The following is a 27,701-nucleotide window of genomic DNA, read 5'->3' as shown; positions in this document are numbered from 1 at the left end:
GAAAGGCGGCCACAGGGTTTCTTGAAAAGTTTATTGTACTTGTAAAAATAAAGGAAACATGGTAATTACCTTGTAAATTAAAGTGACTATAAAGGATGTTTTCAAAAATGTAGGCAATACCTCGAAAATGAAAAGTTCTTGTGAAAAGATTGTACTTATGCTTATAAATTGTTTTTTAAAAACTTACCCTTACGAAAATACAGCTCTTCAAAGTATGGTAGCAAAAATAGTATTTTCTAAATTATTTTTATTCTGTTAATGAATTTTAATGCGTTTTGGATCACTTTAACTGGGTTAATAAGATAGAACCTAACACTTCTTTCTACATCTTCAGCGAGGCGGAGAGGAAGCAACCCTCAAGTTCTTTATCCCTAAACTTTTAAGGTCTTGGACTTTTTTAATCGTTATGTGGTTTACTAGATTTCCGGCGTATCTAAGAAAAAAAAGTACTCTTGATTGATGTAGGTAAACCGAACCGTTTGCCAGAAAAACACTATTTTGTCAAAGGCCGTATTTTACAAAAGTAATGGAATTTTGCGCGTATTTTTTACCCTACCACCTAGATATCAAAATAAACAACATTTTTGTGTTAAAGTTGTTAAAAATAAATTTATTACTTTGAAATGAACTCATTAAATTTCATCAACTGCAAGAAAATTTATTTAGAAAATACCATTTTCTCTATTAAATTTTGAAAAGCTGTATTTCCGTTGGGATAAGTTTTTGAAAAATAATTTATAAGCATAAGTGCAATTTTTTGACAAGGACTTTTAACTTCCGGGATATTGCACACATTTTTGAAGACACCCTGCATACGTATCATTTAAGTACGTAGCCAAACTTCAAGAAATTATTCCTTGAGAGATTCTAAGACGAAGAGTTCTTGAAAACGAAGCATTACCGGACCTATGTTTACATAATATAAACTTCTCGTTTTAGAATCACCCAAAAAATCACCCCTTGAAGTTTTGCCACATTCTTAAATAACACCCTGAATGCAATCGGAGTCTTTATAGAAAGCCTCGAGACACTACTGGAGAGAATATGACAGTAGTAATACCAGTATAGTTATAATACAAAAGCTACTTGCTATAACGGGGGACAAACAAGAAGCCCTCCTTACTTATATACATTTAAAATTTTCCTGTAAATTTTAAAAGATGTTTTAGAACACTTTTAAGACGTGCATGAGATTCCTTGGTGGATGAAATGACTTACCTACCATCGTAACTTAAAAGTCAGAAAATCGTCCTTATTGGCCCCTTATTATACATAATACAGGCTGGCACTTATTTTTACCGATATTTTCTGTGAAGATACAATTTGAAGTGCAAGAAGACTCTTCAGGGCGAAAGCTCAGATTTCAAAAAATTTCGAAAGTTGACAGTTTTTTGGTCCCTGAAGGTAATCTGAAAATATTTCAAATTTTTGTTGAGATTTTTTTAAATATATTTAAGAGTGTGGATAATTATGAACATCAAACATGGATTTTCACTTTACAAAATGTCGTATCTTACATTAAATGAGGATTTTACAAAATGATTGGTAGCCCTCAAAGCTGTACCGAAGACACGTAATACATGTTAAAGTATTTACTTACTCCTATGTTATTACATTTACAAACCTCCACGTATAGTCAAAATAAGGGCAGGAAAGACTACATAGCTTATTCGTAAACTATCTTTCTTCACTACTCCTATATATGAAAGTTATTTGGAAGGCAAATTAAAGTGTGTTCTTACTATTTATTTATGGCACAGCCTCGGTTATTTTGAAGCAAATAACATTATACATCTTGACAGATTCCTTTTGAGAAACGGGAGATGTCTTGATATCGCGTTTTAAATATTCAAACAAACCAAAAAACTAACAACAATTTGACATCAGGGGAAAACACTGAAAAGACATGTAAAAACTGAAGAAGCTCTGTATTGGTGGTCCAATTTCGAAATTTACTAATGGTATATCGGAAACCATAAGATTTGATAATTCACGGGGGGGTTATATAAAGATTCCTGATATTTTGGTGACTGATATTACAAATTTAGACCACCCGAAGATGTTTCTCGTAACGTCTATTATTATTTTACGTTAACCTAAATCATATAAGTTACCTTCATGTAATCCACATAAAAAAGAGTCCAAACGTGAATAATAATTCTTAAAATTTGAATTTTAACTTAGATTATGTCACTCCTCCAGTTGGGAATTTTCTAATCACAGATATTCTACGCAATAATATCAACGATGTTCCTAACTTATTGAGATACTACATGCCAAAAGATACAACCATAAAATTTAACAAAATATAAAAACATACTGCTCCTGTAAAAATACCAACTTCAAAATCACATTTTCCATAGCACCAAACATTAAACCCTCAATAACTTTCGATCCTATAATAAACTAAGGGAGAAGTAAACCTAGGAATAGGCGATGAATATTCATTGAATCTCTGATGGTAAATATGCTCAGTTTCTTCTGTTTCCAAGATTGGCAAGAACTTCAGGAGTTACGTTGGATCTCAGCATGTCGTTTTCATATTCCAAGAAAGATATGCGTTCAACCAACTCGTTGATCTTAACTTTGAGCTCCTCAACTTCCAATCGCACTGCGTGAGTCAAGTGGTTTTTAACCACGTCCTGGAAAGGAAATGTCTGTTCTTTGGCGTAATAAAAGGATTTCGAGGTAATAAATAAACTTTTTGAGGAAAGTTGAATGTTAATTTTCCAGTTAAATTCCAGGAATCATGACACAGACTTGGCGTGACTTGCTACATGTTCATATGTAAATCCAGTTTTAAAGAATTGCTCTACAATCACTGTACATTAAAGTAATTGCATTAGTGATATATGGGACAATGAAATGAATAAAGAATAGGGACTGTTTCGGGGAGTGACGATTTTGGAAGGGAGTTTTAAAAAGGTAATTTTTGGCAAAAGAAAGTGAGGACTTACCAAGGCATGTTCTATCTTGGTGTCGATTGTAGCAGTGCATGAGACAGAAGCTCTGAAAAAAGGCAAAATAGTCCATAAACACCCACAGATAAATTTTCTCTTTTGGCTGAAACAAACACTGGCTTCTTACCCCACAAAATTCCTTATGAAACAATAAACAGCAATAAAAGTAGCCTCATTAAAATCCAAGTCTTTCACCCCCAAAGACAAATTCGCGTTCGATATTTTTCCCACATCGGATTCCTGAACCACTACAGACTGAGCTACGTTGCCCAACGACTCTCCATGGCTCGAAGCCATTGCCTGGCTAAATTTCCATTAGAACGTTGCGCGAAATGAGGGAAAGTGGAAACCACGATTTCTAATCCCTTAAGGGAAAGCGGTGTTGCCACTGCGCAACTCCTTCTGTTGAGGAGTTCTTGGAGGGTATTGCGCCAAATAGATGATTGAGCGTTTTTACGACTGGTTATAGACCCTAATTCGGTAATTAATACTGTGGGAAAGGGGAGACGTGAAAAGTGAAACTGTGGTTAAAAATTTTAATTTATCAGTTAATAATGCCCGGAACATAATTTTATGACAAACACACGAATTTTATAATTTTAAATTATGAATTCACATGAAATTTATAAATTGTTTGTCATGGAAATTGTGATTTTAGCAAATTGGCAATAACGGAATAAGCGTCTGCGTCCTTCTTATTGATTTCCACAATTACGGCCCTAAAGGGTCTATTAAGGTCGGGCGAAATTATTGTTTTCTTTGCCTGTCTCCAAAACCCTAGACTCTTTGGGCGCCTGCCAATTCCCGCTAATTTGAATTTTTTCGCAAAAATATATTTTCTTGTTGAGAGATCAGTCGGTTTTATGGCGGTAAAAGCGGGTTAAAATGAGCTACTAAGTCTCAAGTCCAAAACGAATTTATTTTAAGTTTTAGGGAAGGGTATTTAACAAGGAAAGCAAATCACTAAGTTACTTCAGGTTTATTCAGGTTACTGTGGAATTTATTTCCAGCCTAAGTATGGGCGGAGGCGACGAGCCATAAATCATTTTTAAATAAGCTGACAAAGGCCAACAGCAGCCTGGCAATCTATACTTCTTCAGTATGTAAGCTAATTCAAATTCGCTGCTCACCATTGGGATCTCGAAAACCATAAAAGATGCGAGGTCGCTTAAATTGGGGTAAAGTTGCGCATTTTCGAGCTTTGCTAAATGCCGTTTGAAAATTTGGAAAATTCCAATTACTTCCGAAGATAATCGGAGATTTGAGGATGTAAGACAGGAAGTGAAAAACAGATTGGGAATGGATATTGAAGGGGAGACAACGGTGAGAAATCTGGAGGCCGAGGGACTGGAGAAATTGAAGGGAGTGATGGATGGGGTTGAAAAAATAATTAAAAGAAGGGTAGATGAAGAAGTAAAGAGAGAGAAAGGGGGGGAGGCAAAGGAACTTTTTTCAAATCCGCCCCAACTTGTCTAGAAAAGCTGAGGCATTGGGGGGAGACTCTCGAAGATGAATCCTACACTGCCCAGCCGATAAAAGATCGGAATGGGTCTCTTTTGTAGATTTTTATCGCATAAAAAAAAGTTAGTGTAGATTATTCAAAAATACTAAGGCCGTCTTGCTCAAGTCGTCTTGGATCAATTAAAAACTTTTTGGAGTCATACTCAAATAATCACAAATGCTGAAATCTGATCTTGGTCGGATCAGGTCAGGCTAGTCGAATATTCGACAATTTTCTCATTCTAGACTAGACAGAAATGCTGAAACCCTATTAGTGATGATATTTCAAGTTACAATAATTTGCAAGATTTGTTTGCAAATCAACTATATAACCACTCAAATCATTCGGGATTAGTCAAAAATATTCATTCAGATTGGGGTTCAAAATACAAATTCAGTTTAGATTAAACCAGGTTGCAAGCCCTTAACGTTTTTCTTTCAGATTCAGGACAATTAGAATCCTATAGGTACGACTCTGTGATAACTTTAGAATAATTAGGAATTCTGGAATTTTTTCATTATTAGGGTTAGTTCTTCGTTAGGTTAAAATGCAGTAAATTCTTTTACGAAGTTAGTTTATGTTGATCAAATAGAGTTAAAATAAAAGTTTTAGTAACTACTTGTCAATCTCAAAATTGGTCATTTTTTAGTCGCTAATCTAGGTGAGAAATAAGAGATTTATGCGATCTATAATGTGAATAACTCAATAAAAACTAACTCAAAACAATAAAAATATGTTTAAAAAGAATCAAATGACTTAATTGCTTAAATTTTAAATTTTTTTCGTAAATTTTTCAAAATGTTTTCAACTTTCAAAAATTTAAAACGTGATATTTTGTAAAAGTTTCAAAATCAAAATTTCAAACCGTTGACAAGTGACATATCATGGAAGAGTGACAAATATTAAATTTCGGACGCCAGCATCTCAGAAACAGATTACAATAATTGTTAAAATTTTTGACGTTTTCAATCAATATTTTTAATTTGAACGTGAAAATAAATTCACAGAATCTAAATTTCAAAAAATTAAGATGTATCTCAAATAATGCCAATATCTCGAAAGCGAAAGCAGTGGAAAATTGATACAGGTCAGCAGTGTTAAATGTTATACGTAGGACTTGAACCTTCAAAAATGCAATAATGTATAAGGTGGTTCAGTTCAGTGACTACGACTCCAATTTTTGATAAAGGTCAAGTTTGAAAAAACACCCCCCAATTCCAACGTTATTGCTTAAGACTTAAGAAACTCACCCAGTATTGTCATTTGAGTTTAGGCCTGTTTCTTGTTTGATAGTACCATCCATTGCTGAATCAGGTTGCAGAGGAACTACTTTGGTTTGGTTAAAACTAATGGCGAGACTCTGAAAACAAATAAAAACAATTTTAGATAACGATTTTAGGAAACGTATAAGAGAGCATGCAAGCTTGTTCAAGCAGCTATGCACTACAAAGATTTATTCAAAGGGAATCAACCTGAACTAGCTAAAAGTATCTAAGTCCACTACCAGAACTTACTTGTTTATTTTGGTTAGTATCTAAGCTAAAATTGTTAACAACTGTATCAACAGTCTGGCAACTAGGAAAACTCACTCTCGACATTGGCAGGGGGCACTGGGAGGATATTGGTACAGGTCTTTCATTAGACAGTGGGACGTAAATTGGAATAGGTTCAGGTAAAAGTATAGACCCTGTATACACATAACTAGGTTGGCAGCTTGATTCCCAATAGGGTTTGGTAATAGCAGGGTTGCGTTCTTCTTTAACATCGGAAGACTCATCAACATAATCATAGCAGGTCCATCGTCCTCGACTGAAGGGCCCCATGCCGGCTAATTTGACGACCCTGAATCGCCCCATTTCGCAATTATTAATATTTTCTTTACTCTGCTTGGGTTCTTCCTTAACGACGGGGGGCGAAGGGGGCGTTCGGGGCGGAAGCTCCTCAGCTGCAGGGCTATTCTTAGCTACTGGGTTTTGGCCGAAAAGGGTTTGCACTTGCTGGGGCTGTTGCTCGTCCCTGGAGTCCTCGGAGAAGCTTGGAGTTTCATTGTCAGTTACCCTTGAAATTTCATCCGTATGACTTTCATCCAAATCATCAGCTGATTCGTCCTCCTGGTCGTATCGCGTCAAAACCCCCGTGATTTGGAAGGAACAGCTGGGGGATGTAGCCTGGGATTTCTTTCTTGTGGTGGCTCTTCCTTGCGTGTTGAACGCCTCATCGCCCAGCCTTAAGGTTTCACTTGTTGTCCGGTGTATCACAGTCCCTTTCTTATTTTTTGCCGCTATGCTGGTCATTTCGGTCTTCTAAAAAATAATTAGCGCCACTTAACAAAAACTGCAGAATGCCGGTTGTGTTTGAGTAAAATCGAAATCATTTTAAGCCAACTGAATCGAACATTGGGGCTTCGCATGCTTTTACGAGGCAGTCAGCATTGTGATGTCGCGAAACGCGAATTTCCACAGGGTTAGAAAATGACGTTTTCCTCCTGGATAGAGGGTTTCTTTCCGGGCCTGCGCCCTCTTATTACCTGTATTGCGTAACCGTTAACGTCTCGTCTGGCCATGAGGCACAAATTAACCCATTCTACAACATTTAAGGGCGAATATCCGAAAAAATATGTTCTTAATGTTCCCCGTAGAGAGCCACGTGTCTTGCTAAATTAGTCATCGATTTTCTCAAAATTAGCGCAGATTATGCTGAAATGGTAAATTTGGATTTAATCCAGACGCTTTATTATATCACAGTCATTTGCGAAATTGTAATTTACTCGATTATTGTGAGGATTTCAGTGAATAATTTTTGAAAACATAAACTAATCATCCTCCCAAGTTTGAAACTACAGGTGTGATTTACCAAATTCTGAATTTTTTAAGAGATGTTCAAAATACATTCCCCATGCAATAATACAAACGATGTTCAAATTCTCGTCGCACTTCTTCAAAGATCTGTTGTGGAATGTTATGACAAACTTCTTTCTTTTCCAAAGTAACATTTGAAGGTCTTGTACAAAAGTCGCGCAAACCACGCTTTTAAAGTATCCCCGAAAGAAATCGATAGGGGTAAGATCGGGAAATTTAGCTGGTCGCTCAATGGTATTGAGACTCCTGAAATAACTAAAGAATTTGGATGCAAGACATTCCTTTGGCAGTTCAGAGATGTTTTTATGAACTTTTTTCAATTTTAACAATATTGTCTCATCTTGTTTTATCCTCGTTTAAGTAGGGACATACAATGAAGGAATCGATGGAAAATTTCATTTCCAGGATTTTTGACTTTGAATTGTGGTATTCAGGTTTGATTACTTTGTCGATTAAAGTCCACTCAAATATTCCGAAATTTTTCTAAAAATGTCTATTTTTTGCAATTTTGTAAGTTTTGGATCAATGGATTTAAATACTTTAAATTAGTCTTAATGACGAGCTGCGTAAGTTCCCAAGATACGGAGTCACGTTGATCTATTTTTTTGATTTTGAATTTTGAGTAGTAAACAGCAACTTTTTGTCGCGCTAGATTGTTCACATGAATGCAAAACAACCATGGAAGGGATTTCCGTGAACTTTCTCATGAATTTAGGAATTTCTCAGGAGACTCTAAGGCAAAATGAAGACACCTAGAGGAAAATAATTTATTACTTAAAATAAACATTTGTTATATCTAAACATATCAAAACGCTTCTTATTGTACCTAAGTATTTAATTATGTTTTGATTTGCGTCACAGAGGATCATAAACTTTTATAGTTGTAAATTTGCTCAATTTTAACCAATCTAGAGATTAAGAATGATTTCACAAATGTTCCAGAAGCTTAGAAGGCCTTGTTTAATTTGGATCTGAATATATTGTGCAACTCTAATTTATAGCATATTTTCGTAATTATCGTATAAAAGGAGGACAGCAAAGCTTTTCCTATTTTATTTCATCTGCTCAAAGATTTTCATAAACTCAACGTCAGAATACGAAAAAAATCAACCGTATCATTATCCAAAACCATGCTTCAGCCCTAAGCAAATTTTGCGCAATTCAAAGCAAATAGAGCCCTAATTTGAATTTAAGTTCGAAGAAACAGTGCTAAAGTGTTCAGTTAGTGTAAGTGAAATTTATTTAGAATGGCTGAGGAAACTGGTACCGACACGTACATGGATGAAAAGACAGCGGAACCTCCACCTCCTCGATGGTTTGGCATTAACAAGAATTTGATCATGTTAAAAATCACTTTATTTTTTCTTTATGGAGGTATGTAGCGAATTTTAGATAGGGTTATTCAGATTTGCAGTTCGCCATTGGAATGTCGAAAATCGCAGGAGTCATGCACTTCTTCATTGAAAATTTTTGTCTAAAAGGCAAAGCACGCACCCTACAGGCACCTTATAGGAATCATTACCGGCCGTAGGTTTATACAAATTTTTCGACTTAGAACCACTCAAAGAATTACCCCTTAAAATTTGGTCACGTACATAAATAACACTCTTTATAATAACATGAAAAATGAATCAACTTTGCACCTCTTGCGGTTTTCGAGATCCCAATCGTGGTCTGGTGTACACCGAATCTGAGCTCTGTAGCTGAATGAAGATTCTTGCAGCAACCTCATCATTAGTACCATACCTCACAATCCACATGCAGAACATCGGGCTGAAAATGGAGGACATCTCCATAGTGTACCTGGCGCTGCCTTTAACCACTTTCTTAGCACCCCCCATAACAGGCTTCTTAGTAGACAAATTCGGGAAATACAAACCCGTCGTGATCGTCTCATTTTTGCTCACTGCAGTTCTCCACCACGTTCTCCTTTTCATACCAGGACAAGAACTCCCTGGAGCTCAACCTCCGGGTTACGTAATAACTCATCCAAAGAAAATGTACGTTGAAGTCTGGTGGAGCCCTTGCCCTTCCAGGCAATGCCCTGAGGCTGAGGAAATCGACGTAGTGGTGGACATGTGTGTAGACCATTGTTTGCTGAAGAAGCAAAGGATCCCTCAAAATCCTATGCTCATTGTGACTGAAAATGGGACAGATTTGAAGGTTGATCCTGGAGATGAGGATAACTTGAATTTTCATTTAACAAGGAATAAGACGTAAGTTGGATCATTGTACAGGGTGTGTCGCATGAGCAGAGCACGTATATTTCAACGTTATTTCCGGACACCCTGTACTGGTATACACCCGATTAAAGCTTTTAATCTACTTTCCTTTGACCCACACAGCACTGGTTTACTTATAACTCTGGACATGCATCCAAATTTAGGGGAGCCAATTGAGTCTTTTGGATTCGAACTGGAAGAGGAAGAAAACGCAAACGTAATGGAACTGTCCAAGAGATTCAGCCATAAGATGTTGCAGCGATATGGAGTTCAGACTCAAGAATTTGATGAATTGGACCTTCGATGTGGTGGGATAGTGTTTGGTGCTAATCAAGTGACAAAGACCCGTTTAAATGATATGTCCAAAGATTGCATATTGCAAAAGTGCCAGTTCAGAGCAAACGGCCCTCAAGTTTGTCCTCCGGACTACAAAGAGAGCGATAGCAAAACTTTTTGGATCTACTTTTTCTTGAGGTTTATTGGAACCGTTATGCTCAACGCCGGGGTTACTATTATGGACCCTATAGCTTTAGCTCTCATAGAAAAGTACGGTGGAGATTTCGGGAAAGAACGTTTATTCTCCAGTCTGGGGATGGCAATCTTCTCCCCATTAATCGGATGGCTGATCGACTTGAGAAGTAGCAAAACCGGACACACAGATTACTCGGCAGCCTTCTATGCTTTCGACGTCTTGTTGATAGTCTCCGCTGGGGCTGCTTCATTGATGCCATTAGAGACAAAACTACCTTCCGACAACGTATTTAAGGACTTATTCAACATATTTAAAATCCCCAAAGTTCTGGTTTTTGTAATTTTCATGTACATCTTGGGAAACTTGTGGGGATTTATTGAGAGCTACTTGTTCTTCTACCTTAGAGACTTAGGAGCTCCAAATTCTTTGCTCGGGGTAACCGTGACTGTTGGCACTATAAGCAGTTTACCATTTTTGTATGGAGCTGAGAAAATTGCAAGCAAGATAGGGCATGTGAACATAATTATTCTGGCCTTCTTTGCCCATGCTGCCAGGTTAATGGGGTACTCCTTTATTGAGTAAGTATTTGCTTGAGTTGAGGACTTGTGTAGGCAGCAACGCAATGTACGCAATCAAGGGTGATTATTGTTTGATCTCGATTGATGATCAGGTGGTTGGTGGTAAATAACAAATAACTTTTCAGCTCCCTACATTCACTGTTCGCTGCCTTCCATCGCAAGATTTTTTTTAATTATTACCCATTATAATCCCTAATGTGCTTATTTTACGTATCTCCATTGTGCGTCCAACATTTATATACAGGGTGATTCAATAACAATGGTACTAGCGAGAGCTGGAGATATTACACGTCAAATCGATAACGATTGGAGAAAATTTGCTTGATCCGAAAATTTATAGTTTCGGATATGTACAGGGTGTTGAAAGTTAAAATTTTAATTCGTTATTTTGCCATTATTCGGAAAATATCTAGGTTAGACACTTGAAAATATGTAAATTTATGTTTTTTTAGGTTTTCGATTGTTCCATTGTTAATGAATCACTCTGTATAAAACCGGCTCGACTAATCGTGCTTCCAAGCCCAAATCCCCCAAATGCATATGCCACGGTTAAGAGCCTGCAAGTGGTAGTCCAGCGAATCAACGAGCTAAAAAACATCCTTACGACCATGCTAGATTAATTAACTTATCAATTTTTAGGAGCGCCTGGTGGTGTTTCCCTTTCGAAGCACTGGAATCCGTTTCGGTCCACTTGATGTGGGTGGCCGCAGCTACCTATTGCGCAGTTTTAGCACCTGCCAACCTCCTAGCCACCCTTATTGGGGTGGTAGGAATGGCTCACTACAGCATAGGAAGAGGTTCCGGTTCCTTTATAGGGGGCCACATTATCAGCAAATTTGGCATAACTGATGCTTTTCAGATCATGGGAACTGTTGCAGCAGTTTCCGGACTCAGTTATGTTATTCTCTACTGGTTTTGGCTTAAGAAACACGACCTTAAAGCAGACGAAGTATCTGGTAAAGATTTTATAACTTTCCCCACAGTATTTGGACAACAATTATTGCAGTTGATACAAAATTACAAAACGGAGAACCGAAGTTTAAAGACCAGGGCACCATGGTGAGCATCGAAAGGCTGAGTCTGATGGTGGAATACAATCAAATTGGTTCCTTGACTTCTTTGGGGAGAAATCACTTGGCTAGAGCGAGGAGCAATAGTATACGAAGAGGGAGTTATTCTGGGGCTGCTAAAGCATCGAAGAACGACCTGCTGAAGTCAGCTCTTGAGGTCAACCATAGCAAGAGCAGTGCTAAGCTCAATAAGAAGACTGAAAGTAATGGAAAGGTAAGCGGAAACTGCATGGAGAACGTGTTATGGACAAAGACTAAAATTGAAGAATTCGACATTGTGAGGGAGAAAACTCAAGAATTTGTAGTTTTATTGGATGATAATCCTAAGAATTGTTTCACCTGGCCCTTCGAATTAGATTGATAATCAAAGAATCAAATTCTGAAGTTGAGTAAGAATTTATAATAATGTACATGCAAAGTGTCTCATGCGGTTTCTGAGATTTCGGTGATGAAGCATGAATTTGGCAGAGCACATAGCTTCTATGTAAATACACCGTTATAATATATAAATAGAAAATACGTATAATTTACAAACACATTATTTTCGGTTTCAGTAGTAACTATTGACTCAAAGCTTGTTTTGTTATGATTTGCCAGGCTTTAGTCATCTAAAATTTATATCAGTCGGAATCATATATCAGAGCGCTATAACTCTAAACGAGATAACCATGTTATCTCCTCTGTACATAATTGCTTCTATTTCTAGTATAATCTAGAATTGAAAACGTTCAACCGTTATCTTGGAAATCGGATGTAGGAAATTTAAACCCCTATTTGAGTTTAGATTTATTTCCCATCTATCACTGATTTTGAGACGTGGAATTTAAAAAATGGTAGCTGTTTGCGGAATTTTACAAAATAAAAACAAGAAAGTTCAAACCATTTTTCCTTTACTTAGAAACTTTTGAAAATAGGTTACCGAGTGACCCTAATCCCAGTAAATACAACCTTATGGCACTGTGTGATAGCTCTTTACATCTAAATGAAAGTTCTCTACAGTGATAACCATCTACCCACTATCTTGTGTTAAATCTTTACGTGTTTTGCACAGTAATTTACTAGTTACGATAATACTGATTTATGCTGACCTATTGCAGCAAAAAAACTGCGGTCAGGAGAGATTAAAAACATTGAACATTTGATCGCATAGCATTGCATAATAGTGCAATATAAACAAATTCAAGTGGTCTGAATTTCAGTAATTCCGATAAAAATTGAGAAATTAATATCTCAAAAGCTTAAAATTCAACATGTTTTGCTCTTCTTTAGCAATTCTTGATTACCTAAGCATCAACTAGTTTCCGTCCAAAATCGAGTTCCGCAGTCCCGAATAATTTTTCTTCGTGTGATCAGATATGAGCAGTTGCTATTCCAGCCATGATACTTTCAAACGTTCAGAAACTTGCCAAGCAGTTATTAATTATTTGTGATTCGATCTATGCTAGTCTGAATTTATCAAGAAGAAGATAGCAAAATCGTCTTTCAAAGAAAAAATATTATCATTTTTAATAACTTGCTTTAACTTCTCATGCAAAACGTTGAGGATATATCCAAAGACTTTCTGTAACATGTCTTAACTCGATATTAAAACACACTTATTTTTCAGGTAAACTGTAGCCAGAGTTTGGCTTTCCAAGAAAGAGAGCAATTGATACCAAACGAGAAAGATGAGCTTGTCTATGACGAGATCAAAAAGACGCTACCGCTCAAAAATGAGGAAGAACACAATGATGAACAGACATAGTATTCTTGATTGAACGAAGTTACACTACACAATGTGTTGAGTGTGCATTATGAGTCGAAAGTGAATATATTTTTGATATAATTTATTTATTATTGGATTTTAATCATGAGAAAAACCAATTTGCGGATCAAAATATTGTATTCTTCATAATATGAACAACAAAGGATTACTATTAAAATAAAACTGTATATGTATATAACAACACAGCCACACAAATATTAAATAACATTATACATACAAATTTATTTGATGTGACCAATGTTCCATTAAAAGACTTTGAGATACACATATAGCTAAAATTTTTCAACAATCTATTATAAAAAAAAATTATAGGAATTACGCCTTGTTTACAGAACACAAACAAGTCTAATAATCAAAAAGTGACCACACCAATAAAACACAAGTAAAAAATTTAATTTTAACATTTTTAACTTCCTCTCCCTTATCACTTTTTAACAACTAATTATCGAATCACTTGGTAGGACGTATAGCACACAATCTTGAGTGCTATCATTTGAATAAATCAAAAGGAAAGTCCTGCAGGGACCATATACATAGGTATAAATCTGCTTATAACAAGGCTAGCAAATATCGAGTGCCATAATTATTTTGGTATAATGATAATCTGGCCATAATACCCGTTGTAGTTTTCTCAGAGCGCAGTGAATCCTCTTGAGGCAAGATTCCAGTTAGAGCCCGTAAAGATAAAAGCCTTCATATCTTTACCTTTGAATGTAATATTTTTTAGCAGGGCCTAGGCTCAGAATAAGAATCGAAAGCAATGTGCAACATTATATGTCTCTATGCCACTATATAAACATATAAATAGTGTTAACAAGCTTCTAATTAGTTGGCCATACATATAATCTATTAAGGCGGTTTGTATACATATTTAGTTTAGGAATTACGGTTTCCTAGTTCTTTGATTTTTTTAACTCAGCTTTTAATTCAGTAGTTGCCGTATGTATCCTAAAATGCAGTCTTGACTCGCAAGAGTAGCTAGTATAATTTTTCCTACAATATGATTTTTTTGAACAGTGTTATGAGTAAATTAACAAAGTTCTTACCTGGCATCTTCTAAAGCTAACAAAGCTTTCTCCTTGTTTCCCAAAGTCCATTCTATCAAAGCTAACTCTACAATGGCATAAGGAACCGCATAATGGTCTTCTACTATGTCCCTATGCAGACTTATAGTTTTCTCAAAATAACTTATAGCTTGATTTGGCGCTCCCATATGTCTCAGACACGCACCTTTAAGTAAGTACACCACAGCCTTGTTATCATAGTCATATTTGGAAGGCTGTATATTTGCTTCAACCTCAGATTCGGCTGCGTCAATTAAAGACATTACTTCTTTGGCTATTTGGTAGTTTTTCATTATTTTTAGAAGGTTCCATAGAAACATGAGTTCGATTACTGGAATTAACAGGCGCTTCTTCTGGCTGAAAAACCGCTCCGCTTTTTTTATCGCGAATTTCTCCATCGGCAATGATTTGCCTGCTATTCTTTGTTTGTATTTTGGAAGATCCCTGAAAGGTTTGAGTTGTGCATTTTTGAAGGATTTGAAGAAATAGATAAATACCGCATTAAGTTTTCTAATTCCGTTTTTTCTTCAAAACTAAGTTCCTCTCTCATCATAATCATAACTGCGGCTTTTTGATACATGTATAGACATTTTGACCATTTGCTTTCTTTTGTTAAAATAGATATAAATTTATGAGCTTGTCTCCATTCACATCTAAGACTAAAATCAGAATCAACATACAATCCATAGCAAAAAAATTACAGGAAACTTACCAGTGAACCCAAAGTAGCTCCCAAAAACAAATATGATGAAATTGCGGCCAAATATCCTGGGATTTCCATGACAAGGTGTAATATCTAATACTTTCACTTAAATTCCCTTTCATCAATTCTAATCTGCCTTGAAAGAATAAAAACCAAACCCCATCAGGATGCTTTTTCAGTTGCTTATCTAGGATGTCCTGGCAAATGGCTATATCTCCTTCTCGATGACTTAGAACGTGCATTACTATGAGATTGTAACCCAAAAGGGTCATCATACACAGGATTTGTCGAATGCCATTAAGCTGATATCCTTCAATTAAATCATTAAGACCCTGGTCCTAAAATTGAGAATACACGAAATGCAGTTTAGTAAGTGTGGTGTTCGTAATTACCTTGTTGCCCTGAAAACCAATGAATTCCAGCAGTTTTATGATTTTTGCTGGTAGCATGGAAATCATTAGGTTGAAAGTACCGATGCCCATTTTCACACCGCTTTCAAAATGTAGTTTTGAGTCCTCATTTTGCCATTGTCTTTTGTTTACTATTTGCTGGCATTCTCTGGAAATAGTTGGTAAGAAAAGCATGTACATATCTAAACGTTTAGCACACTTTAAAAGTCTAAATATATGCTCTGTATAATTTTCGGGAATCTATAGTGGAAGCTAATCGAAGCAGAGGCACATTTTAAATATAGAGACATCTAACGTTTGGTAATTAGAACTAACATTTTCTTTTTGGGGGGACATTTTTAATCCGTTTTTCACACTTTAAGGATCTGCGCTTTGAGACATTTGACAAAATTTAAAACATAATGATTATTGAAAATTTCAAGAATGCCATGATTCTTAAACATTTCAAAACCACCTATGTCATACATTTTTTGCAACTAAGATACGAAAGAATACACAGAAAGGTAGATCGTTAAGGTATTTTGATGTACGTTCGAAGTATCGCGAGGTAGATGATTGTAAAAGAGGTGAACACCAACGATTCTCGCTGTAAACAGTTTTTTCCATATCAAATAGTTTGAAAATTAAAACTCCTTAAACTGAAAAATATTGCAAACTCCATTATCTCATAAACCATGAAAGGTATGTGTAGGCCATGCCACATTGAAATTGCGGAAAATCGCGCATAGAACGAACGTAAATAACTTTTAAGCCACCCTGTATTCGTCTCGCTATTCTGAAAACGTATCCTCATTGATTAGTCTGACGTACATCTTTATATTTAAAATTCTTATTAAACCACAAATTAATGTGTTCTACTCTGAAGGAACGTTAAATGAACCTCTCTATGATTATTTGTCGAAATAATTAAAAAAGTGCTACTTAATGAGTACTAACAGTTTTCGTCTAACGGACGTTAAACAGTTTTTTTCTGCCTTGAGATACTTGTCATTGCTGCATATATAAAAATAATTGTTAAGTTTTAATGACGTTTTTACCGATTGTGTGCAAGTGCAAAGTACTCTACTACCAGTCAACCTTCGGCCTTAAGATGAATTTGACATAATAGAAAGGAAAGTCCAATAATTAAGACCTGATGATGCAGATGCGCATATGAAATATTCATTAGGAAATTTGACTTAAACACAAAAAAGAACATGTTTACAATGCGATACAAACAGGCGATGAAAAACTTCACATAACGAACTCAGGGCCATTAATTATTGCTATTATAAGTAGTGTCACTCCAATTATTTGAAATTATGCTTGACGAGTTTTTAAGTGATATTTAATACAATTTTGCTTAGGTATTTTAAAATTAAATAATTTTGCGTTTATAATGTTTTATATACTCACTTGTATGAATTAAAACATGATCGAATCTTAATTCCAGCCTTAATAAAGCTGCTCAATGTCTCATCTTCCATAAAAGTAAGCATTGACTTTAAAAGCAAGCATTCGGCGTAACAAAGTTCGGCATGAGCCTCCAACTCAGTAAACTGCTCGTAATGGTTCTTTTTAACCATTTTACCTAAAGATTCTCCAATGGTATTTTTCTTCCTAAATCTGTTGCATACGGTCAGGGCATGTTTTAGGGCTTTGGCAGCAGCTCTGATAGATGCAGGTTCCACTGTTAGAATAGCTTCCAGAAACAAGAATATTGCATGTCCAAGGGCATGGTACACAGAAGAATTTGCGCTGCAAGTTATTTTGCATTGCGATTAAATTGCCATCGATTGATGGCTAAAAATATTGAGAAGTGGAAATAAAATAATGACTCATAAAGTCTGTCTACACAATAAGTTTACACAACTTGAATTGCATCAACAAACCAGTCGAAGTATAAATTTTAATGATACAAAATTTAATCGAAAGGTTGTTTTTTGAGGTGATAAGGTACTTACTAAGGGGACATTAGTTGTTTAGCTTCTGTGAACTGGTTATTGAAGAAATAGAAGATTGCTTTCTTGGCTTCTTCAAGAGCTTTATCTAGGGTCATGTCCTCCCTGATAAAATTATTTTTACTTTTTTGTCTTTGCTTGCAAACTATACTTACAGGTCTGAAGCAAATTCATTGGCGTCTTCAAACTAAACAAAGAGAAATATTTTAGCACAAATTTTTATGAAGAACATTAAACTTTTCCTTTATTTCATAATACGCAAGGTCAACCCAAATTAATTCAATTAAAAGTTGTTTTTAGCTAAAGGTTTCTTGGCGCAAACCAAACTTGATCACGTCAGCACCCAATTCCAAAAATCGAATTTTAATCGTTCATTATTTAAAAGCTCAAGTTCAAAAGACACATTTACATTAAACTTTCGATAATCAAAATATGCTGCAGGGTGTCAAACTGTGCTTCCAGACAAAAGGGGATATTTATGAATATGTACATCGGAGATTTAGCAGTTTATAAGTTTTTAGTGTTGTGGTATTAAAATTAGTGATATGGTAATGATAAGCAAATTTACAGAGCCATCTTGAGATGAAGCATTGTCGAACGAGGTTACTGCTACCGCCATTACTGAATAGCCAGATGTCGAGGAATCCCTTTTTGGACAGGGGTAGCTCTCCAGAAGAGAAAAGGAAAGGGAAGACTAGAAAATGGGCAGACGAGATTTAGAAAGGCAGAGGGGCGGTAAAGTAGTACTAAATTCGTTAGTTTGTCTTTCAATATTTTGTTAATAAATTAGCATTTATTAACTATGGAGAATATTCTCAATAATATTTTGACGTATACTCACCTAGAAATTCTTAACTAATGTCTTATTTATTAATTAATGTCTCTTGAATTTCGTGTCAATGGCATGTAGTATATGGTGGGGTTTATGTTTGGTAAAACAATTAATTTTATAGGGAAATAACTAATTCTTCTGCGCAAGAAAACGCTAAAATTTTTACAATTTAATACATAAAACAATAAACAAACGAGAATTGAAGCCTGTTTTTACTCGTAACTCAAAGTTACTGAGAGAAAACGGCTGGTAATTCATCATTTTCTTATGGATCCAAAATGGGCCATTAACACATAAAAAATTACAAAATAAATATATCTTTGTTTATACAAAAAAATGTATCCCAAAAAAATGGAAATTATAATAAGTTGCATTGTTTAAATACTTCAAATGTGTGTCACCTGTGCGTTACCATGCAGACGCCCTCAAGCTTATAATCAATTGGATACTCATTGATGACATTGAACGCATTATATGACCTAATTTTAAGACTTGAACTTGAGACTATTTGTCAATTACAAAATTTGCGGTTTAACAGCGAAAAAGTGAATGTTGCGTCGCAAGTTTAACATTTTTATAATTTTAACATCTTTTTAAGGTTATTCACTTGTCGGATCTAAGGACACTTTCAAGGGGCAGTGCTACATTATGCGTAACATATACTTATCATTATGATCAGGCGGACGGAGTTTATATTAAAAACTTCTAAAAAGTGAAGGATGGTCCTAATAAATCACCTTTTTATTTTACTTTAAAATTTTACCTCATGGGGAATTCGCATATAGAAATTCAAATTTGCTGTGTGAGCCAAAAACTCCAGGTGTAATATTAAATATTTCCTGAAGTCTCCAGGACAACAGTATACTCCAATATAAAACGAAAAGTATATAAATACATATGTATATATCCGGGTACATTTTTCTGGAAAACCCTAAGGAGAAAATACTAATACTAATTGGTACTTCCTTATTATTATTATTGCGAATGCCGCTTTCTCTTCAATTACCATTAGAAGCTTACAATTTGTTTATTTCTGATCAAGATTTTTAATGTTCTTCACTTACCTCCTCAGAATCATCATCATTTTCTTCTTGTACGTCGTCCTCCGCATTATCGTACGCATTATTCTCCATAGGGTGTTCCATGATTTTGGCCACTCGCACTGGAAGAGTCACTGAAAATAATCACGATAACATCGATACTGCTTGAACCTAATCTTAAGACACTTACAAGTTGATGTCATGTTAAAAAGAGATAGGTATTTTTCCACTTAATCAGATAAATTCGTGTTATCACTACGCTAAGCGCGTGTAAAAATTAATGTTATTAAGCTAACCACCGACCTTCCACCACAACTACCACGAGTAGCGACACACACTCGATGTGCTGCGGCGATCCAAACTCAATGTAGTAATGTACAGCTTTTAGTAAATGAAAGGAAAGCGGACCTCGATTGATACTTTCTCCTAAATAGAATGAATCTATTAAACTTGCATGTCTTCATTTCTCATGACCTTACGAGAAGGTATCAATCAAAACACAAATTTTTGAAAAATTCAAATTTTCCAAATAAATGTACGTATATTAAACACTCTCTGTTATTTATTTATTTTTAATTAATATTTTATTTAACAAAGAAAGCGAAATATTGGCGTTGATCCACAGGTCACGTAGTAGCATAGTAAAATCAATTCCCATGATGGTTTTTTCCATAACGTTACTATGGTCCAATTTATTATAGCTAATAAGTTTGCCTAATTGATCTACAATTAGTCTTAAAATGGTCTGACCTCTCAAATAAATTTTAAATAATTAGTACTTCAATTATTTGCTTAATAACATAATCGAAAAGTTTTTAAATTAAGATAGTAACAATAAAATCGATTAAGGCGTATACTAAACATGAATTTAATGTCCTAATATAACAGAATAAATTTGCATTGTTGTCGGAATCACATTTAACATAATTACCTATGCTGAAATTCAAATAAATGTGAATATATACTTATAATTTAACGCATTGGAGGTAAATGTATATGTAGATAGATACCTCGTTAATTTTATTGTGATGGAATTTTAATAATAGTTCGTAAGGGAGAAACAATGTCATAAAAATATTTAATGTTCATGTATTTTAATTTCCAAATTTCCTCTAATTATGTATAGGAAGCAAATATTCAAGGTACCCACTCTCTTTATAAATGCGTTAGTCTTAATTTATATGATATCAGTACCTACACAATTAAAAGTAAATACTTATTGATTTATTCACTGTCGGTCTCTAAACTTATAGAAGTATTTCATAACTTTCATTAAATAGTTACTAATTGATTGAATAAAATTCAGTAAGTAAACCCTTAAGTGTAGGCACCTATAAAAATATTTTGCTGACATTTAAACAAAAGTTTGAAATAATAGTTATACAGCTAAATCGATCATACAATCAACAATACTCGTACTTAAACTTGTTACTACCTACCTGTGAGCGAATATAAAAACGACTAAATTGAATTACATATCATAAGTAGGTGGCATACTTTTTAATTTGAACAGCGAAATAATTTACTCTATATATGGCCATGTATACAACAATGATTATTGCCTATGTGAGTTTAAATAATATTTTTCATTTTTCGAATTTCTGATAAATTCATCTTTCTGTCAAGAAACCCAACTTCCAATAATTGTATGATCTTTTTAAAAGTCCCCGGTATTTCGAAACAAATTAGCGTCATCCAGCACATTCACCATTTCATTGAATTTAAACATGGACAAGTAAAATTAGAAGACACATTTACAAATAGTTATTATGATTATACATACTAATCTAAATGCTTTAAATTTAAGTCACACCTGCTACAGAGACAACTCTTTTTTTCTCAAAAGCATAGTACAATCGATTTTTTTCGCTACTAGTTTTAAAAGACGCTATTTTTAAGTGTGTTAAAACAATGTGCGTATTCTCGCCGTCTTTCTCTAAATAGTTCAAAAACTATTTACTTAACGAGCTAAAGAAGAAATGGAGCACAATATCTTAATAACGCCCTTGTAGCATTTATGATTGCTATGGAAGTGAATGTCAAATGAAACGTCACAGTTGATGTTATGATTCAAAACGCGTTGTTTTCTCATGTTTTGAATTTAATTTATGCTTAATTTAGGACAGTTTAACCATATAAATGGTATATACACAGCACTTATAACAATCACGTCTTAGGTTTCTCAAAACTATGCGGTTTAGAATTTAAACTTGACGTTCGCGTCATAATGAAGTACTTTACAACCTTGGTGTCTGCACATATTCATAACCGTTTTGTAAGTCCCCGGTATTTCAAAATAAGTTGTGTTTGATCAGCACCTTCACCATTTCTTTGATTTTAAACATTAAAGTATAAATATGAAAGCCATTAAACACATACATATAATTATCTTTACATTTGAGTGGCATTTTCTAAGTATCTTTTAATAATACGTCTAACTTCAAGTAAATATAAGTGTAATTTAGTCATGATATGAGATTAGAAACACGCAGGAAACAATAACATAGAGTATCATTTTTGGTTGCCTGGTATTAAGGGGCTAATTGTATAAATAGAAAATTGTAAACATTGGAAAAATCTATACTTCACTATAATCGTCATTCATCAAACGATAGCCATAAAAAAGCAAAAGAAAAAACTAAAATATAAAAGCAATTAACTATTGTAGTAATTAAGGACGGGGAATTATTTAAGGATTATTTTATTTTACCTATTTTTTGCCGCAGTACATTCTATGGCACTGTCACTCGTTCATCTTTGTAACCTACTGAAGCAGAGGAGTTTGACTGTTCACTGGGAACTCTAGGAATAAAAATTTCTACACTACATGTTTCAGTTTATTGGTGTTCCGTTTTTTTCTAAATGACATATATCATTATCTTTATAGCATTAAAAAAGAGAAGGAATATTAATGAATTGAAGAGTAATTCTCGATGAAAGTTTTGAGTAGGGGTGAGTGTTGCGATCTTTTCCCTTGATGATGGTACTTGTGGACACGGCACATCATACGAGTGGGTAGACTTCTCTGTCAAAGTCCATAGCCAATCAAACCCGAGGTGACATAACCTTAAAAGAAATTATTTGCTTTAGCTGTTTTGTTGGTAATTTTTTTGCTGAACTACTCGTTTAATCGAAATTCCGAAAGTTATGGCATGTTTACACCAAATTTTCGAAATTTAGTAAAAATCAGCGATGGAAGGGGAACATGATAGAGCTTCTTTCTGGAAGAAAAACATCAAAAATGTTCCTGGGAGGTATGAGCTTTTTAATGGCTATGTGTTCAATTACCTATTTGTCACGGGCAATCTCACACCTATTTGCATGCATGTTTCCAAAGCCCTTCGATTCAATGCCAATTTTTGTTTAGTAAAGTTCTTGAGAGAATTACTAGAGTATATTGTCTTCAAGTAATACTCTTCAATATAGCTCAGAAACACTGAATCTGAATTTGTTTGAAGCCTCAGTAAAAATGTGTGTACTAGTTCATCCACACATTCATTAAGTAGATTTAACTCAATATAGTGACAATTACAATAACTGAAAACTAAGCAAAAATATATATTTTCCTGTCAGACCAAGCCCAAAGCATGAAGGCAAAAGCAGCACCAAGAGCAAACCTCAAAGCTCTACATCATTCCAAGATTTCCAGGCCTCTGTAAGTGATGCTTGGGCAATGGATGATGATGAGTTTTGTTCTGGATTAAAGAGTAAGTTACCTGGCATTACCACAGTAATTTACCACTTATACAGAGCTGTAAATGTCATAAATTAAATTGATAGTAGTAAATGAAGAACACCTATTTTTTGACCTATAGCTTTTTTTATATAACATTCCTATTTTTTTTTTCAGATACCAAAATATCAAAAAAAGTCTCCCAGTCTGCAGCATTAAATGTCTTAAATTCTCATAGAAATACGACCGAATTAAAAAGGTCAATAACTGAAAATATGATTGATAATTCTCCACAAATAATTCGTGATAATGAAATAGTGAGGATCAGTAGGATTCCAGGAAGACCTTTGCAGATGCATTGTTCTAATCCTCCCCAGGAAGAAGACACTGAATCAAAATTGGAAAGGTTTGAGGCTCTCTTAGCAAATCCACCTTCATTACAAGATTTGTGTAAATTAAGTTGGTCAGGTATCCCAGTGAAAGTGAGAGGTATTACCTGGAGACTTTTGTCAGGTTATCTGCCAATTAATTTAGAGAGACGAGATGGCGTACTTGAAAGAAAGAGGCAGGATTATTGGACATTGGTGGAGAAATATTATTATACGGAACATGATGAAGTCAATCGTGATATTCAGCATCAAATTAATATTGATGTGCCAAGAATGAATCCTACTATATCTCTATTCCAACAAAAAACTGTTCAAGTTATGTTTGAGAGGATTCTTTTTATTTGGTCTATTAGACATCCCGCATCGGGTTATGTTCAGGGCATAAATGATTTAGTTACACCATTTTTCGTAGTCTTTCTGCAGGAATTTATCTCTGATAACAAACCTTTTGAAAATTTCTCAGTAGATAGTATAACAGAAGAACAACGTAAAATTATCGAAGCTGATTCATTTTGGTGTTTATCAAAGTTCTTGGATGGCATTCAAGATAATTATGTTTTTGCCCAAATCGGGATTCAGAAAAAAGTTTTGCAACTTGAAGAATTAATAAAGCGCGTAGACGAAACACTCCACAAACATCTCAAGCAACATAATGTCAGTTACTTACAATTCTCATTTCGATGGTTGAACAATTTGCTTACGAGAGAATTGCCCTTAAGGTGTACGATTCGTCTATGGGACACTTATTTATCCGAAAATGATTCATTTGCTACATTTCAGTTATATGTATGCGCAGCATTTCTATTATACTGGAAGGAAGATTTAATGAGGCAAAAAGACTTCCAAGGACTTTTGTTGCTCCTTCAAAATTTGCCTACTCGGACTTGGACTAGTTCTCAAATAAGTCTTTTAGTGGCGGAAGCGTACAAATTGAAAGTTATGTTTGCAGATGCACCGAACCATTTGACATGTAATACTACCACCACAAATAGTGGCGATAGTTGAGTGAAGTGGAATTTATTTTCAATAGTTTTCCTGAATTTTTTGTAATTTAAATTTTAAGGTATGTTATTTGTTAAATGTAAATACGTGACTTCACATATTTTTATATTATATATTCAGTGATAAATTAATTTACACCTCAACAAATCTCTTATTTAACATGTTTGAGGACATTCAGTATTTTCCAGGATTGCTTTATCAATAAAAGACAGAAAATTCTTTATAAGATTTATTTTGCCTTCCACCAAATATAAGTACTTTACCAGCTAAATGAGTGTTGAACATCGCATTTTTTTATTTGAAAAAATGAAAAACTTCACATCAAAGAAGTGCACTTTTCTACATTGAATATTGTCACTTCCATAAGGAGTTGACTATAGGACTACAATAATTATTTATTTAGTAAATGCGTAATGTAAAATTTTATGAGACGAATAGGTTTTAGGCCGAGCTAGCTTGTGAGCGAGTCCATAAACGGGTTTAATCGAATAACATCTCAGTACGTACGCCTTACGTTTTACGTCTAATGCCACGTTAATTTCTTAATAATTTAACTTTTAAGTCCAAATTAAAATACCTGTTAAAAGAAATAAATAAAATAATAATCACCTGTTAAAAACAATTATATCCTTCAGTCATTATGTGTTAGTTCCCTAGTAAACACACGTTACATGCTTTAATTTACTATAATTATTAATTCACTTGCTTTATCCAACTAGAACTATAATGAATCAGACCTAGTATATCATAGACACATATAGGCAAGGTATTATTGCAAGAATTTAAAAATACATGTACTTATGACAGTATTATCTTTAGGAGCTGTAAGTTATTGCGCAGCAAACTTAAGTTTTAAGAAATCACTTCTGATTTACTTATGTATAGGTAAATATTACCTAATATATGAATTTAAAACATTAGGTGTAAATATTCACACCTAAAGCAACGTAAATGGTAACTTTCTTAAGGGAGTAAAAATTACAAGCAAGAAAAATGTTCTAAATTTAAAACTTATGGTATGTGTGATTTAAAACTTTAAAAAGAAATAAAACTTCATCTTAGTTGGTGGATAAAATCTGTTAGGAAGCAATTCGCAGGGACCCACTTTTCCTTCATGTTAAAAATTTCAATACAAGGCTTCACATTCTCATCTGAAGGAGCAACACCTAAATAATATCAATTTTTAATAATAATCATTTAACACCAAAAAGTTACTTACACTTAATTTGAAGGCCATGGTAATGAGCAATTGCCTTCAGTAATAACCTGTCAAAACTACTAGGGGGAGATTTAACATATACATCTTGAGGAGATGTTTTAAAGAATTCAAGCATTTCAATCTCACAGTTCTGTACAGATTCCATTGACAGATTTTTTTTGTTTTTAAGAGTTCTCTTTACAAGGGAAGAAACCTTGCCTAGGGGAGGTTTATTGTCTTGTATTACAATATCTGACTTTGATTTTTCTTTGTGATACTGCTGTGAAAATGCATTAATGATGTCTGCCTGTTCTTGGTCTGATTTTTCAATAAAATTATTCCAATATTTCATGGCACTGGCATCCTCCAAAAGTCTAGCAAAAGGGCTTTTGTAAGGATTTACTATAACCACTAAAGTATTTTCATCCTCTTCTTCTAACAGTGTTTGTAAAAGACATCCTTTAATTGATGGTTTGCTATGAAAAACTTGATGTATTAAATTCTAAACTTACGGTTTTGGTATCGTCGCACTTTCCTTTTTCCCGACGACCTTTTTAGATTAACAGGCTCTTCTGACTGATTGGATTTGGAAGGTAATGTACGAAATAAACGACTAGGGGCAACTGACTCATTGCTCAGAGATTCTGTGTCACTAGCTGAGGCGCTGCCTAAGCTATTTGGAAGATTTTGAGCAATTTAAGCAATCTTTCAAATAATACTTACTGCAAGGATTCAGAATCTGATACTTGACCAGAACCAGGCCTTGTAAAATAAGACTTGTTATTACCTTTAATTACTGTCATATCAAGGAATTGAGAGAATCAATTATAGGTTTTGAAGCAAATTGAGGAAGATGACTTGAATTTAAAATTGTTGCGCAATATGAATAATATAATGAAATATTTGTAGAAATAAACAGAAGATGGAACTTTGATTTTACCAAATTACTCACTCTAGTTGACAGTGACTCGCATTGACAACCTAGGAATAAAAACTTTTCGAAAAATGCTTACTTTATTATTTTATTGTGTTTGTTTTTCAAGCAGTTTTTGATAAGGAGAGAAATTTCTATGGATTTTTAAGTAATATTTGCTACTTTATTTTATTTATTTTGACTTCAAAACTGCCCTGGGAATTTCCGCAATTTTTTACTGATATAGGCAACGTCGCAAGAGAAAGAAATTCCCAGAATTCCTATCCTATGTTATAGGCACTTGTCAAAGAGAAGCGTTGTTGTCAACATGTAGCCTATATTCTTAAAGTTTATCAAAAAGCTGAGAGAAATCGCTTTAGTCGAGGCATTATGTTTAAATATAATATAATATGTAGATTTTTAAATAAATTAAAAGCATTAAAAGCTGATATGGTTTTGAAGGCTTTACCATTAAAACCAGTTCTCTGTTGAATGTAGATGGTCGATTTTTACACATAATTTATATAAGCTTGAGAAAAGCTGGGAACATTTGGCAATGCAGCCAATTTCAATCCTTGCCGTTGTGGGGTTACATGTGACATGTGAGGTTACAAGCAGTCATTTTTTAATATAGATTATATTTTATGGTGGCGTTAATAGAGGTCGCTAACAATCATCAGTTCAGCGAAATTGTAAACTTAGTAAGGTTTTTTACACATATGGGCAAAATTATTTAAAAGCCAAGTTTAAAATCTCTTATATTCTTAGAGCAGACCAAAGAAACTAAAATAATTTATATACGTAGTTTTCCTGGGATAAGCATTTTTCGTATAAAGATATGCATGTATTCGTAAAGAGGAAATTCCGCTGAAATTTTGTTTTGTTATTCTACTAAGCGTAAAATCCCGAACACCATACGAACTAACCTAGACAAACTAGGAAACGTTCATTATTATTTATTAAAAACTTATTCCATCCCTTATCATTTAATTGTTGAAATAATTTTAAATGATTTGTTTTTGGCAAAGCATACCACTTATTATGACTAAGAGGAGAAATTGGGCTAGTGGGAGTTAGATTTAAAAAAATCCAAGATTATTTTATTAATGGG

General features: G+C 34.3%; 6 protein-coding genes across 9 annotated transcripts in view; 3 read left to right on the top strand and 3 right to left on the bottom strand.

Moving 5' to 3' along the window:
- The window catches only part of LOC136409530 (nicotinate phosphoribosyltransferase-like), a 123,683-nt gene that overhangs the window by 14,321 nt on the left and 81,661 nt on the right, over window positions 1–27,701 (top strand). The gene's annotated exons all lie outside the window — the stretch shown is intronic.
- On the bottom strand, window positions 43–7,107 carry LOC136409441 (protein tsct-1-like). Of its 2 annotated transcripts, none has more exons than XM_066390930.1 (5): window positions 6,989–7,107; window positions 6,051–6,764; window positions 5,712–5,821; window positions 2,958–3,009; window positions 43–2,642 (listed from the first exon to the last, which is right to left on the bottom strand). In XM_066390930.1, exons 1-5 carry the CDS (start codon window positions 7,022–7,024, stop codon window positions 2,472–2,474), a joined length of 1,083 nt encoding a protein of 360 aa, XP_066247027.1. In that variant the 5' UTR covers window positions 7,025–7,107; the 3' UTR covers window positions 43–2,471. The 2 variants fall into 2 exon arrangements, with proteins under 2 accessions (XP_066247027.1, XP_066247026.1); XM_066390929.1 differs by having other exon boundaries at window positions 5,976–6,764; window positions 6,989–7,106.
- LOC136409528 (major facilitator superfamily domain-containing protein 6) lies at window positions 8,276–13,492 on the top strand. The gene is made up of 6 exons (XM_066391095.1): window positions 8,276–8,693; window positions 9,043–9,535; window positions 9,665–10,591; window positions 11,231–11,547; window positions 11,598–11,875; window positions 13,268–13,492. The coding sequence occupies exons 1-6, from the start codon at window positions 8,567–8,569 to the stop codon at window positions 13,403–13,405; spliced, it is 2,280 nt and encodes a 759-aa protein (XP_066247192.1). The 5' UTR covers window positions 8,276–8,566; the 3' UTR covers window positions 13,406–13,492.
- LOC136409529 (tetratricopeptide repeat protein 39B-like) lies at window positions 13,525–22,248 on the bottom strand. 2 transcript variants are annotated; one of them, XM_066391097.1, is made up of 10 exons: window positions 22,126–22,248; window positions 19,440–19,549; window positions 17,699–17,730; window positions 17,547–17,648; window positions 16,999–17,340; window positions 15,586–15,751; window positions 15,203–15,531; window positions 14,988–15,149; window positions 14,473–14,934; window positions 13,525–14,419 (listed from the first exon to the last, which is right to left on the bottom strand). In XM_066391097.1, exons 2-10 carry the CDS (start codon window positions 19,518–19,520, stop codon window positions 14,320–14,322), a joined length of 1,776 nt encoding a protein of 591 aa, XP_066247194.1. In that variant the 5' UTR covers window positions 19,521–19,549; window positions 22,126–22,248; the 3' UTR covers window positions 13,525–14,319. The 2 variants fall into 2 exon arrangements, with proteins under 2 accessions (XP_066247194.1, XP_066247193.1); XM_066391096.1 differs by lacking the exon at window positions 22,126–22,248 and adding an exon at window positions 19,606–19,772.
- Window positions 21,619–24,705, top strand: Tbc1d22 (TBC1 domain family member 22). Of its 2 annotated transcripts, none has more exons than XM_066391102.1 (3): window positions 21,619–21,764; window positions 22,989–23,122; window positions 23,266–24,705. In XM_066391102.1, exons 2-3 carry the CDS (start codon window positions 23,089–23,091, stop codon window positions 24,480–24,482), a joined length of 1,251 nt encoding a protein of 416 aa, XP_066247199.1. In that variant the 5' UTR covers window positions 21,619–21,764; window positions 22,989–23,088; the 3' UTR covers window positions 24,483–24,705. The 2 variants fall into 2 exon arrangements, with proteins under 2 accessions (XP_066247199.1, XP_066247198.1); XM_066391101.1 differs by lacking the exon at window positions 21,619–21,764 and adding an exon at window positions 22,453–22,669.
- On the bottom strand, window positions 24,699–26,617 carry LOC136409532 (R3H domain-containing protein 4-like). Its single transcript, XM_066391103.1, has 4 exons — window positions 26,401–26,617; window positions 26,190–26,350; window positions 25,699–26,136; window positions 24,699–25,645 (listed from the first exon to the last, which is right to left on the bottom strand). The coding sequence occupies exons 1-4, from the start codon at window positions 26,478–26,480 to the stop codon at window positions 25,533–25,535; spliced, it is 792 nt and encodes a 263-aa protein (XP_066247200.1). The 5' UTR covers window positions 26,481–26,617; the 3' UTR covers window positions 24,699–25,532.

The sequence above is a fragment of the Euwallacea similis genome, chromosome 6 (assembly GCF_039881205.1).
Source record: "Euwallacea similis isolate ESF13 chromosome 6, ESF131.1, whole genome shotgun sequence".
NCBI classification, from domain to species: domain Eukaryota; kingdom Metazoa; phylum Arthropoda; class Insecta; order Coleoptera; family Curculionidae; genus Euwallacea; species Euwallacea similis.
Note: the sequence above shows the minus strand (reverse complement) of the source record. Positions and strands in the feature narration are given on the sequence as shown.